The 14,942-nt window shown below is 36.8% G+C and overlaps 1 protein-coding gene across 1 annotated transcript in view; it reads left to right on the top strand.

Moving 5' to 3' along the window:
• The window catches only part of supt6h (SPT6 homolog, histone chaperone and transcription elongation factor), a 71,758-nt gene extending 57,692 nt beyond the window's left edge, over window positions 1-14,066 (top strand). Inside the window, exons 32-37 of the mRNA XM_073053456.1 lie at window positions 1,858-1,982; window positions 7,101-7,213; window positions 7,909-7,989; window positions 9,043-9,197; window positions 10,330-10,487; window positions 11,305-14,066. Coding sequence (XP_072909557.1) covers window positions 1,858-1,982; window positions 7,101-7,213; window positions 7,909-7,989; window positions 9,043-9,197; window positions 10,330-10,487; window positions 11,305-11,494 — 822 coding nt within the window. The 3' untranslated portion in view covers window positions 11,495-14,066. The remainder of the gene's footprint in view (window positions 1-1,857; window positions 1,983-7,100; window positions 7,214-7,908; window positions 7,990-9,042; window positions 9,198-10,329; window positions 10,488-11,304) is intronic.
• Window positions 14,067-14,942: the final 876 nt, after the last annotated feature.

The following is a 14,942-nucleotide window of genomic DNA, read 5'->3' as shown; positions in this document are numbered from 1 at the left end:
TTTTAAGTTTATATACGCAAATCATTGAATGCAGTCACTAAGTGGTTTTAGAATTAGGGTCAGAACTCAAATGGAAGATTGATTTAGTTTTGCAATGTATAAATAAGTTTGACCATTGGGAAAGATAAAGAAAGAAATTGCGAGCAGTGAGTGACTTGGGATTGCTCACATTAGAAGGAAAGGTTGGTTTAGCTGAGATGTTCATTATGATGACATGTTTTGGTAGAGCTATTCCAGAGAATCTCTTTGCTGAAATGTTGATCAAAGAGCATACAATGAAGTAATAAGAAAAAATAGAATTGACTTTTTTTTTGCATTGTTATGGTTTGAAATGCAGTGCTTGAAAGAATAATGGAATTATATTTTTAATAAAGCTGATGAATGCCAGGAGGAGAAAGAGCACAGAAATGGGATTACTACAGCAGCACTTTGTGGGACAATAGGCTGAACATTATCTTTAAATGAGTCCTGTATGTTTGTTTTCATAGAAATTAATCAAATATCTGTGGCGTGGGAGGGAGAGAAGGAATTAACTTTTCAGGCCATTGATTCTCAGATTGTCTAAATTGGGGTATACTCAGCATAACAGCTACACTTTTTCTTTTTATTGCTATATTGCTATAAATTTATAAGTGCTATAACCATCAGAAGTTTTTAACTATCTGTAATCCTACCGATCCAAGTCCTTTTGGCCATGTACCATTACTGTTTTGATTGACAAGAATTTGTCATTCTTGGATCTGGTAATTGATAACTTTGTAGATGAAATACCATCTGCCACATTTCTGCCCATTTACTTAATTTGCCTTTGCCCCTTTCCCAGCTGTGTGACCTGCAGATTTAAACATGCATTTGTGCATTGATGTATATGGGGAAAACCTTGGGGTCTATACCACAGCACATTCCATCAATCAAATCTGTCTCACAGAAAATTGTATTTATGAAAATTTTACTCTACATTGACTATTTATGCTGTACAGTTTTACATCTGGTAATACTTAAATTTTCCTCATATAGTCCAACTGCCATCAATGTTCTTCCTCTACCATAAAAAAATTCTGTTCTTTGCATCAGCTGCAAAAAGCTGCCAATATGTATACAACATATATTCCAAATTTTTATTTTAAAACTTCTCGTAGTTTCTGATACTGTTTTGCTAATTACATGGCCAGTTGCAAGTAAGCTCAGTTGAAATTAAGACTCACGTAAAATAACGAAAGGTGAACCCTCTCAAATTTACTTTTTGCACGTGTACCTTTATCTTCAGTGTGAATGGCTTGTTACCTTTCTCATGGCAGTGTTGTTTCACAACCTGAAGTGAATGGAGTAGTCTGCATGCAAGTCTTACCTGAGTAGTTTATGTGGTGCACTCTGTCTATTTCATTGCCAATGGTGTTTGTTGATCTTATGGCCTTGGGTCTGGACTTGATTGCAATGTGAGTTAGAGTATCACCTCCAGCAGGTGTTGATAACAATATGAACAAAATAATTATTTGGTCTCAGTAACTATTGTATTAAGTTTTGAAAAGATGCAAAACTTCCAATGTGGTGTATTTAAAAAGTATGAAAATAAAATTGGCTACCTTCTGATAGCTGAAATAATAGGAGCCATAGATTCAAATGTAAAATGCGTGTTCAGATGGATTTTGAACAATGCTTTTTATTAATTAAAACATTGGTCAAGTATACTGTGCCACCAGCCTTTAGTCATTGGAGAAGGTCCAGATAGCACTAAGATTAGGTCAATCTTAGTTATCCACCAGAAATTTAAATAGTTAATGTTTGGAATTGTACTGTACTCTCATTTCCCATGTGACCTAAGAAAAATATTAAATGTAGCATTGTTACTCTTTTTAGAAAATGGAAGAGATCCTATCAAAATCCAAAAGGGAAAAGCCTTCTTTTATTCCCTATTACATTTCAGCATCAAAGGAACTGCCTGGAAAGTTTTTGTTAGGCTACCAACCTCGTGCCAAGCCAAGGTTAGTATCTACAAAGTGTCTTTATGTTTAGTAGATAAACTTAAATAATTATCACCTTGTTAACCTGGATGAAAATAGTTGTCACTGAATAAGTCTATGTGATTGCTTCTAACTCTACCCTGAATTTATTATGAACATAATTCGGATTATCATACACACAGTGTAAACTAATGAAAGCCAGTTCTGTTGTTCATTGGATTTGATAATGATTAACAATAACAGTTTTAATCTGAAAAGGCCTGTGTATCTGTATTACAAATTATCTGTGGATTTCCTCCTTAATATCAATTTTAAAGAAAAATCGAATATTTTTATACTATTTTGATCATAAAGGTATAAATTGATTTGAGAATTTTAAGGAATTTTCAGATGACAACACAGCTGCTTGTAGAAGATGAGTGACTTTATGCTTGTGGGTTAGGATTTAAGGAATAGAGGTATCGGGTAAGTTTTTTACATAGAGAGTGGTGAGTGTGTGGAACGGGTTGCCAGTGATGGCGGTAGAGACGGATACAATAGGGTTTTCTAAGAGACAGGAACATGGGTAGGTACATGGAACTTAGAAAAGTAGAGGGCTATGGTAAACCTTGGTAATTTGTAAAGAAAGTGCATGTTTGGCACAGCATTGTGGGCCGAAGGGACTATATTGTGCTGTAGGTTTTCTATGAATAAAACTCAGGCTCTCAGTAGAAAGTTGAGAAAAGTTTTAATGAGATTGTAGCACATTTTCTGACTCTGAGGCTTTGGCTTAAGTGCTTCGGAAAGGAGATACATGTGAGTAATAGGTAAGAACAGGTAAATTTTCTTTTAATGTAGAGTAGTTAATTTAAAAAATACCAGATTGCAACAAACTAAATAGAGATGTGGGATCAGGTATTGTAGCTACATGATGTAGAAAATTATGGATCCCACTGTGGTTTCGGATTACCACATCTGCAGCAAGTGTTGATTGCTCGAGGAACTCAGGCTTAAAGTTGCTGAACTGGAAGCTGAGCTTCAAAAACTCCCATGCTTCAGGGATTCGGAGAGTTATCTGAACCTGGACGCTGTTTCGAGGTAGTCGCTTCAAATCTACTTATCTATTTCAAATTCAGTCTTTGCCCAGAGACAAGAGGGTGTGATTGTGAGTGAGGCAAGTAGGGGTATCCAAGAGGTAGTGCCTAATAGGTCTGAGATTGTTACTGTCTGTGACGATGGGAGTGGGAGCCGTAGAAAGAATGATCAACCAAACTATGACACTGTGGTTTAGGGAGCCATTCAAGAGGGGAGTGAGTAGAGCAGTGTAGTTGTAATTGTAGTTAGAGGAAGGATTGAGAGTCCCAGAAGCTGTGTTGCCTGCTTGGTGGTGCCTGGTTTCATGACATCACATCTGGCCTGCAGAGGAGTTTGAAGTGAGAGAGGAACGATCCAGTTGTCATGGTCCTTGGGGGTACCAATGAAAAGGAAAAGTTCTAATGAGGGAATTTGAGCAGCTAGGGACTAAAACCGAAAAGGTAATAATCTCTGAATTTTTACCTGAGCCTCATGCAAATTGGCACAGGTTTAATAAGATCAGAGAGTTAAAAGTGTGGCGTAAAGACTGATGTGGGAGAAACGGGTTTGAATTCTTGGGACATGGGCATCGTATTTGGGAGGGAGAGAATGGGCTGCACCTAAACCATGCTGGGACCAGGGTCCTGTGAATAGGGCTCTAAACTAAATAGTATGGGGATAGGTTAAATTGCTTGGAAAAGTATGGATAAAGTAAAAGGAAAGGAGAGCACAGAAGTGATTAGTGAAGTCTCCAGAACAAAGAAAAAGGACAAAAGTTTATAAAGGGATATGAATTTTTTAAGTTCAGGCGACATGGAAACAACATTGAAAAGTTGATGGATACAGGACTCAAAGTATTTTACTTGAATGCACACAATATACAAAATAAGATAAGTGATCTTGTGGTACAGTTAAAAACCGGCAGGCATGATGTGGGCATCACTTGAGTCGTGGTTGAAAGAAGGTCACAGCTAACAGCATTTTATCCAAGATTACAGGTTGTATTGAAAAGACGGGCAGTTGAAGCTGAGGTGGCTTTGGTTAAAAAAAAACTGATTCAAATTCTTACAAAGAAGTGAAATTGGTTCAGAAAATGTCGAATCCTTGTGTGTAGAGTTATAAAAACATAAGTATAACAGAATCCTGATGGGAGTTAAATACCAGCGCCAAACAGTAGCCAGGATGTGGGGTACAAATTACAATGATAGATAGAAAAGGCTTGTAAAAAGGGCAGTGTTACAGTGGTTAAGGGGGATTTCATTATGCAGATAGATTGAGAAATCAGGTTGCTGCTGCACCTCGAAGAAATTTGTGAAGTGCCTACTTTTTAGAGCAACTTTTGGTCAGGCCCTTTAGGAGAAAGGGCAGTTTGGATTGGGTGCTGCATAATGAAGCAGATCTTGATTAGGGAGCTCAAGGAAAAGAAACCTTTAGGACGCAGTGATCATACTATGGTGGAAAACATCCTACAGTTTGAGAGGGAGAAGCTAAAATCAGATGTATTAGTTCAGTGAAGTTAACTATAGAAGTTTGAGAGATGAACTGGCCAAAGTTGATTGTAAGGTAGTGACGGGTGGAGTATATGGGAGTATTTTGGAAGACACAGGATTGGTTCATCGCAAGGAAAAGAAAAGGCATTCTAATAGGAGGATTAGGCAACAGTGGCTGACAAGGGAAGCCAAAAACAGTATAAAAGCAAAAGAGAGGACATTCAATATAACAAAAATTGGTGGAAAACCTTTTTTTAAAAAAAAAACAGTGGAAGGCTACTAAAAAAAAGCAATAAGGTGAAAAAAATGAAATATAAAGGTACAGTTTGAAGGAAAAAGTTTGTGAACCCTTTCCAATTACCTGTTTTTCTGCATTAATTACTTATTAAATGTGGTCTGAACTAATAACACAAACAATTATACTTTTCATGTCTTTACTGAATGCATTGTTTAAACATTTACAGTTCAGGCTGGAAAAAGTATGTGAAACCTTGTATTTAATAATGGGTAGAACCTCCTTTAACAGCAATAACCTCCACCAGACATTTCCTGTATCTGTGGACCAGACTTGCACAACGGCGAGGAGAAATTCCTCCATACAGAACTGTTTCAGTTCATCAATATTTCTGGGATACCTTGAATGAACACCCCTCTTTAGGTCATGCCACAGCATCTCTATTCGGTTAAGGTCTGGACTCTGACTTGGCCATTCCAGAACACACATTTTCTTCTTTTTGAACCATTTTATTATTATACTCTTGTGTTTTGGATCATTGTCTTGTTGCATCATCCAACTTCTATTAAGCTGTAAGTGACAGACTGCTACCCTGACATTCTCCTGTAAAATGTCTTGATACAATTTTGAACTAATTGTTCCCTCGATGATTGCAAGTTGTCCGGGACCTGAGGCAGCAAAGCAGCCCCAAACCATGATGCTCCTCGCTTCACAGTTGAGATAACGTTTTGGTGTTGGTGTGCAGTGCCCTTCCCCCCCCCCCAAATATAGTGTTGTGCATTTCTGCCAGAAAGTTCAAGTTTTGGCTCATCTGTCCACAGAACATTGCCCCAGAAGCATTATGGAACATCCAGGTGGTCTTTTGCAAACTTGAGAGGTACAGGTTTTTTTTGAAGAGCAGTAGTTTCCTCTTGTTCATTGTTTCTTTTAGTGAATTTAGTGAATTTCCTCCATTCATGTGTAGAAAATTTCTCTTACTGTGGACTGATGAACACTCAGGTCTTTAGAAATGCTTTTGTAGCCTTTTCCAGCTTCATGTATCTCTACAGTTCTTCTAAGGTCCTCTGAAATTTGTTTTGATCGAGGCTTGGAGCACATAAACAAATCTTTCTTGAGAAGAGCAGGCTCTGTCAGTAACCTGACTTTGTGTGTCTTTTTTTTTTATAGGACAGGGCACTGCTATAACCCACACCTCCAATCTCATCTCATTGATTGGAACACCTGACTCCAAATAGCTTTTGTAGAAGGCATTGCCCCAGAGGTTTACATACTTTGTTGAACCTAGACTGTGATTGTTTAAATGGTGTACTCAATATTGACCAGAAAAAGTCCAATTGTTTATGTGTTATTAGTCTATTCTTGTGACCTAGATGAAGATATGGCCACATTTTATGCAGAAAACCAGGTAATTGCAAAGGGTTCACAAGCTTTTTCTTGCAACTGTAAGATGGCTAATAATATTTTTTTAAGAAAGATAGTAAAACTTTTTTTAGCTATATAAGGAGTAGAGGTGAGAGTAGACATCTAACCGCTGGAAAATGCTGGAGAAGTAGTAATGAGGAGCAAATGAAGGGTGGACTAACTGAATAAGTACTTTGCATCTGTCTTCACTGTGGAAGACACCAGCAGTGTGCCAGAAATTTGAGAGTCAGGAGCAGAAGTGAGTGTTGATATTTCTAAGAAGAAGGTGCTTGGGAAACTGGAAAGTCTTAAGATAGTTAAGTCTTCTGAACCAGATGAACTATATACTCCAGGCTTCTGAAAGATATAGCTGAAGAGATTGCAGAGGCATTAATAGTGATTGTTCAAAACTTACTAGATTCTGGAATGGTTCCAAAGGACTGAAAAATTTCAGATGTCACTCCAGAGTGGATGTTTCCAGTAGTGGAAAAGTCTAGAACCAGAGGGTATAGCCTCCAAATAGAAGGACCGCTTCAGAACAGAGATGAAGTTAAATTTCTTTAGCAAGAGAGTGGTGAATCTGTGGAATTCATTGCCACAGACTGCTGTGGAAGCCAAGTCATTGCATATAGTTAAAGCGGAGATTTATAGGTTCTTGATTAGTAAGAGTGTCAAAAGTTGCAGGGAGAAAGCAGGAGAATGAGGTTGAGAGGGAAAATAAAAATAAATCAGCCAGGATTGAATGGTGGAGCAGACTCGATAGGCCAAATGGCCAATACCTGCTCCCATGTTCTACAGTCTTATTTTGTAGGCAAGGCATATACAGTATGTTATTAGAGAGAATCTTATGTGAAACAAAGTTTATGAAAGAGGTATGTGTAAAACATTAGTTGAAGTGGCAGTTGTAAAAGTTCATCAACTTAAATAATAATTTACAGTCAACGCTATTTTGCTTTGCAGGGTAGAGTTTGTCACAGTGACACCAGAAGGATATCGATATAGAGGGCAAGTTTTCCCAACTGTGAATGGTTTATTTAGATGGTTTAAGGATCACTTCCAGGACCCAGTGCCAGGTAAGATGAGTTTAAATACAGATATCAGTGAAAATAATTCATATGTAAAGCGTAAATGCTTTTAAATGGGCTGGAATTAAATAGTAAGAATACTGAAAATTTAATAGACTTAATAGGTAAGATGTTCCACTTAAATCCAGTTGGATCCTGACCTTTGCCTACTAAACTGGAGAGAAGCTCAAGAACATCAATGCAACCTGACGTTAGAGCCTTGCACTTACTGTCACTTATGATAAAGTCCTATATGAAGGGTCTTGGCCTGGAATGTCAACTATTTTTTCATTTCCATTGATAATTGAATTCCTCCAGCATTCTGTGTGGTGCATCTCTTGTGACAATTGTACTGTGTTGGTGGATCCCTTGGACTTTTGCAGATCTTCCCATTTAAAGTCTGGGAAATCTGCCTGATATTCCAGCAGCAAATTCCTTTTAGTGGAATAAAGTAGCTGTAAAGGGATCAATAATTCAAATTAATTGATTTTTTTAAATGCTCGTTTGCTTTAAATTTGTTTTTAATAGTCTTGAGTAATTTTAAATGTTAAAGATACTCTCAAAGAAAGAGTTCTCTGAGGACAAACATAATTCAATATATTTTAAGATAAGATGTACATTGCAATTTGATTTTTTTGTTTTAGTGGTTAACATTGTGTAAACATTCTTTGAATGTACTAACAATTGTGGATTCCTCTTCCTAGGTATAACACCTTCAAGTACAAGTAGGTCCAGTAGAACTCCTGCCTCGATGGATGCAACACCAGCTAATATTAATTTGGCAGGTACATGTGTGAAAATGCTTGAATTTCTTGTGTTAAAAATATCCATCACTTAACATTCCTGATTTTATGCTAATCACGCTGTCTTCTTGGGCTGTTGGTTTTTTTTGTTTTATTTTCACTGTTAAATAAAGTTACCTACATGGCACTGAATGTAGAGATGCCGTTGAATAGATGTGATGTAATATACAATGATCTCAGTAGATCGTATGCAATTTCTACACAAACCCTTCACTTACTACATCTATAAGGAGAAGCACTGTCGACGTTTCGGCCCGAGACCCTTCGTCAGGACACTCCTTATAGATGCTGCCTGGCCTGCTGTGTTCCACCAGCATTTTGTGTGTGTTGTTTGAATTTCCAGCATCTGCAGATTTCCTCGTGTTTGGCCTTCACTTACTATTACCTTTCTAAGCACTATCATAGGATCATCTTGAATTTACAATTTAAGTAAAGTAGTTCAATAATTAGCATGAGTGCAACATAAAAAGTTGTTAGAAGTTTCACTGATAGGATTTTAGTTGATTAGTAATTGAGAAGTTAATGTGACTGTTTCTCCTCTTCCCAACATCTTATCTTGCACAGTAATAGTTTATGACCTAATTGGCCACCCTCGTAATTCTGTTAGGTTTGTGAATAAATATAACAGGGAGAATTTAAACGGAGATTCTTATCTTGGGCATCAAATTTCTATCCAAAGAAGTTAAAATGAAGTTCGAGTCTCCAAGGCTAAGAATCTCAGTATGAAGTTTGATGTGTTTTCAAATGCATGTTGATGGGGGGGAAATTGTATAATGTAGTTTTTGTTCACACTGTTGAAATTTATCAGTTGCATTTTGAACAATCGCATTAAGTCATGGGATTTTTGAAACCTGTTAAAGTTGTTTGTACGTGTGCTCTAATAAATTGCTTACTTCACAGAAACCTCTAACAAATTCAAGTCTTTACAAGAATGAATTTACTCAGATGTGCTAAAGAAAGTAGATTTATAGATTTAATCAGGATGATGGGTGTACACTGTTATTCATTGAGTAAATATGTTCTCTTCTGACATAGATCTTACCCGAGCAGTTAATGCTCTCCCACAGAACATGACAACGCAGATGTTCAATGCAATAGCTGCTGTTACTGGACAGGGTCAGAATCCAAATGCCACACCAGCACAGTGGGGATCCAGTCAGTATGGCTATGGAGGAAGCAGTGCCTATCATGTAAGTTTGTCATTATTTCTGTCAGGATTTCTGGTCCGCTTTTTTAAATCTTAGAATATTTTGGTGCTTAGTTCTAAATGTCACTGATGTTCCAGATGTTGTCATTATATCTTTGATTCAACTTCACTATTTCCAGACAGAATATGCCCATTAAGTAAACATCCATCACAACTAATACATAAAATGCTAAGGATAATTAACAACCAAATTTTAACAGTACACAATGGCATTTTCTTATTTCGTTATGAAATTTTACAACAGGTAACATGTTACTTTTGTAGAAGAATTATTATAATAAAATTAAGAAGGAACTCCCCTGTTGTCTCTACCACATACAATGCACAAAAGCAACAGCATGACACTTTAAGGTCCCTCATCCACTGGATATTTATCTATGTTATAAATTAATCCAAATTGTGGGAAAGCTCTTCAGACTTTTACATATTCTCTCTACTGAAGTAGTGGCTTCAAAGCACGTTTAAGTCTTTACATGAATAAAGTGCAGCAATAATTATTCAGCAGTTACACATGCCTGAACTTTTCTAGTAAGGACCAACTCAGCCAATGATGTAATCATTTACCAAATCCAAGTTCAAGCTATGTTCAAACATTGTTACTCAAATGGAAACCTGTATTTTCATTCTGTATTCCCCTCATGCCATAGCCTGTTTGAATGCTCAAAACAAAACTGCTAGTGCTAGAAATACAAAATGGGGCAATTTCTATGGAAATGGAAATTGAATTGGCGTGTCAGGTCAACAACCGTTTTTCAAAATTGATAAAGTTAGAAGTGAAACAAGATTTAAGTAGCAGACAACTATTCTATAATTGATTATTTGAATACACATTGTCATGTTCCTTACTTTGGGAAGAATCAATACTCTATATATTCTGTCCAAATGAAATTAGAATCTTCAATGATAATGTAATATTTTCTGGGATTGGATTTTTAGCCACCAACTTAAGAGTTAAATACATAAATAAATACCAAAAACAGGCTATGGTCCTGAATGTTCGATCAGTTTATGTTTACTCGTACTTGAAATATTGTGCAATGGCTGTGATTTTTTCCCCCACTATTTTCAGTCTTTAATGTAGTGGAACCTGACTTAGTGGTTTTATTCCTTTCCAGGTTTTTGCAACCCCTGCACAACAACCAGTAGCAACGCCATTAATGACTCCAAGCTATTCGTATACAACACCCAGTCAGCAACCAATTACAACGCCACAGTACCACGGCAGTGCTACTCCACAGACTCCTGCCACAACCCGACAAAGGTCACAGCCAAAGTACGTGTCTCTGGAAAGTTGATTGACATTAAATTGAAAGGGGCAGTAAATAGTGCTTGTAGGTCCTGAAATGATGCGTGGAAAGTAAATCCGGTGATTTCGTTCTGGTGAATATGTGAGATCATCAACTCTTGAACCAGGGAAGATAAATAAGAATAATTTAAAAGCTGGGAATTACAAAATTTCTGAGAACATGGTGTCCAAATGCACAAGTTATTTAAAAATTATTAGATTCATTTCAATTTGGATGTATTAGGGTCAAGTGTAAGATTTTTCATCTGAAGGAATCTGAAGTTCTATGTTTAATTCTTGGTTACATTATTGAGGACTACATCATTTGGGTCTGTGGCAGTATCAGAGGATAGGGATCAATTATAACGTGATGGAGTTGAAACAGATCTGCCATAATCCATTTAAATTCAGAATATGCTTTGAGAAGTGAATATACCAATATCTGTATATCACTTAAATTGAAATACAGTTTCTGTAATCCCAATGAAAATCTTGTGCATCAGGAATTTGTTAGATTGTACATGAAGGATAAAAATATGCAAGTGACTAAAGTGCTTTTACTAGCTTCCTGTTGTATACTCCTGATCTACCAAAGTATGCTCTAAGCTTACCAGGGTGCCATATTGGAGATTGAAATTGTCAGGGATATCTATATATGGGAACATTATTCCTGAATCTCGGGGCAAGCTTCACCAACTTCCTAGATACAGGCAAGAAGTGAGTGGAAGCCAAGATGCGCTTTGCGTTAATGTAACATTATCATGAGTTCAAGATTCCTAACGTTGTTTCTGCTCCTTTGACTTAGGACTTCAACTGCCCATACTGCTGTTGACTGGGGCAAAATAGCAGAGCAGTGGCTACAGGAGAAGGAACAAGAGAGGCGAAAACAGAAAGCCAAGATGACTCCTAGACCTTCACCCAGTCCCATGATTGAAGGCACCCCAATGTCTATCGCTGGTGATGCCACACCATTGCTAGATGAAATGGATCGATAGAGGAGGGCAGTGCGAACATCATTTGAACTTTGACCCCTGCCCTCCCCCTTGGGTCTGCTAATTTCAGTGTTTCCTGATACCCAAAACTACTGATTGGCTAAGGATTTGTTTTCTAAGCTATATATTGGTTACTTTCAGGTTGTCTTTGACTCTCATTTAACAAGAAGTGTGAAACCTTCAGGAGGCCAAGGGAAGTCACTGGAATGCTGAAATGAATAGGTCGCTGGGCTTGGATACAATGCCTAATAGCTGAAACAGAATGCATATCCATAATCCTATTGTGATTTGCACGTGTGCAAAAAAAAAAGTCAGTTTACAGCCAGTCTAATTTTAATTTCAACAGACTTGGGAGTTTGGACATTTATAACTGTTAAGTAAGGGATAGCCCTGTAAAGCATACTGGTTATCAGCTTCTTGACAAATGCAGATGTTTCCATCATATAATGGTGTACATAAGTAGGTATATGCAAACTTGTTTTTTTATGCTTGAGGTGAAACTTGACAAACACGGAAACAGTCACCAACATGTGGTACTTATGTTCTGGTGGGAAAAGAGAAATTGTACCTGATTTAATAAGCTTTTCTTCCCCCTTAAATAAGAGTATTTACTTTTCAAGACACTTTCTCACATTCTGCTTCTGTAACTTAAATCAGAACAATTTTATTATCAAAAGTCCTTTAGATACTCAATGATTCAAACACAACTAGCTATACTTACGTGTTTGTATTCCAAAGCCATTCAGTGTATGAAGGGAAGAGATTGTGCAGTGAGGGATTTGAAAAATCTCGGTTTATCAGTATCTGAACTCCAGTGGCATGCATCTTGTGTGCCTGTGTGTTCATGCAATTTTCAGGTTTTCTTGGTAGCAATAGCAAAGGCAGACACCAACAATTACATACCCTCTTATGAGCTGGAAGGCCATTGTGCAATGTCATTTCATCTGCAACAGTTTGTTGCAGAAGTACGTCACAGGGTCTGCTGTTCCCCAGCAGCATCCGGTGAAATGTAATGTTTTTGCTGCTGTAATCATGATGTGATGGTGTTTTCTGCTCAGCTTGCTTCATTCAGACATAAAGTCTATCCTACAGCTTCTGCTAACTGGCAGAAAGTTATCCCACACATTCCATTCGTAAGGGATGATGCAGGAAAATGGAATACTGTAGATCTACCATTTTTGGTATAGGTATTAAGTTCCATTTTTTTCAGGTGAAAGACTCAAATATTGAGTTGTGGCAAAATGGTAAACCCTATCATATTGCAGTTCTTTCCAATCACATCAGTCAATGAATATAATACCCTTTGGCTCAGAAATAGTTGAAGGCCTTCATGACCCATATTTTTGGTTATTTATTTTTTGAAAATAGTCACAGTAATGGAGTTTGTAACTACGTTGTTTTAAAGGTTTGTGTAGCTTATGGAAAAATATTAGTATTGAGAGTTGCTGTAGTGCTCCCTACAGTACCTGTATTTTGTTCCTGAAATTAGAAACGTTTTTGAAATGCCCTGTACCTGGATTACAAATGCCTAACCCACAGCTAAAAAAATTCCAATACAGAATAACAAAACTTTACTGATGTATTTCTCAAATATGTGGTTTCAACCAAATTTTGAGGTGATAATTCTGGTGTTGATTTACTCATAAGACAAATTTTAAGATGTAGAGTTTGGCTGTAGTCAATGATACAATGCAGTGTTCCATTTATCCAGATAACTTTAAACAAAACTTTTCTGATCATTAAATTTATAGAAGCACAATCACTAAAATAGGTTGGATTTGCATGAGCCTGTAAAACTGAGTCCAAGTTGTATCCAAAGGCATTGAAATGCCATAGTTACGTGGATGGGAACAATTTTGATCAGTTAGTGAAATTATATGCGGGTTGCAAAATGATATATCCAGAATAGTTTAACTTTAAACTGAATTGTTTTGCATTGCAGAATGATTTATGCAACCTTAAATGATGTCATTTTGAAGAGGAGAAATGATATTTTCAATTTCATTCACATTGTAAATTTCCTACAGCTTTTGCTCTGAATAAAAGTACTGTGAATTCAAATCTTGCTTATTGAAGCAGGCATTTTGTAACTACTGCAAACAGTTGCAAGTGTAACCATATGCAAGTTGAGTAAATCTGCCATGGCAAAGTTACCTTATTTTCGAAAGCATCTTATTTTAAGGAGTTGTAATTCAATTTGAATAAGCAAGCTTGTGCTGTGCATTGAAGGCAGTTTTATGCACACTGGGGACTGTAATATTTTTTTGAAATAATGTAATTATATTCCATTTTACATGAGAAAAATCTTTAAACCCGTATAGTTACTAGTGTATGCTAGTATAATCTATTTCTTTTTTATTGGTGAGTGCCTCTTCCCACTTATGTATTATTGGGAAGTATATTACATGAAAAATAATGGGGTTCTCCTTGTGCTCTGTTATTTAAATAATTTAAAAGTTTTATGGCTTCAGAGTTGCATTAAATTGTATTTTCAAAACAAGGAATCTTAATCCAGATTATCATGCTTTCCATTCTCTATCTTGTATCTTTCCATGAATAAAGCAAATACACCAAACCATTTGTGTTTCAATGCTTCAATGGCAAGATCCCATAGTGATTCAAAGTTTACAATGGTATCTAGGTTTTGTAAGCTACATTTTGTATACAGAATGAGGTTCTTCCTCATGGTACATTTTCTAAAATGCAGGTTCCAATTTTAACTAAAAGAAATAGAACCACTGGATTCAAATCACAAAATCACTTCCATTTTAACTTTTTTTTGGGGGGAGAGCTAAAAGGTGACTGAATTTCAAAGTTACTGGAGATCATTTGGTGGGTGGGGAGGAAAGTTTTTTAACTTACCAAATTAAAAGATTTTTTTTTTAAATTTCCATTTCAGTGTAAATACCTCTTACGGTTAAGTGCTGCTAGTCAATCTGATTCTGAAAATTAGCTATTGTAATCTTGTTCCATTCTTTAAGTTTAAATGTTTGGTGAGTTCAGTTGCTGATGGAGAGTCCTGTGTTACAGAGCAAGCTTCCAGAGAAGGTGATAGAGGCGGCTACAATTATGACATTTAAAAGACATTTGGGCAGATACATGGATAAAGAAAGGCTTAAATGCAGGGGTTCCCAAACTCTTTTGTGCTATGGAGCATTACTATTAACTGAGATGTCTGTGGACCCCAGTTTGGGAATCCCTGTGTGGACATGCCAAACAAGGGTAAATGAAACTAGCTCAGTTAAGCAACCTGGTCAACATGGACAAATTTGGATGGAAGGCCTAGTTTGTGATGCTTTTCACTGAGCTTTTAAAACAAAACTTAGTCTGCATTTCCTTCTATCTCAGCGTAATCCTGTGTCACAACACTTCATTTAAATGACACCAGAACAAGCAAGGAATAGAAGTTTATGGTCTTTATCCAGGCAGATGGATGAGTTTGGCATCGTGG

This window comes from Hemitrygon akajei, chromosome 8 (assembly GCF_048418815.1).
Source record: "Hemitrygon akajei chromosome 8, sHemAka1.3, whole genome shotgun sequence".
Taxonomy (NCBI): Eukaryota; Metazoa; Chordata; class Chondrichthyes; order Myliobatiformes; family Dasyatidae; genus Hemitrygon; species Hemitrygon akajei.
This window is presented reverse-complemented; position numbering and strand designations above follow the sequence as displayed.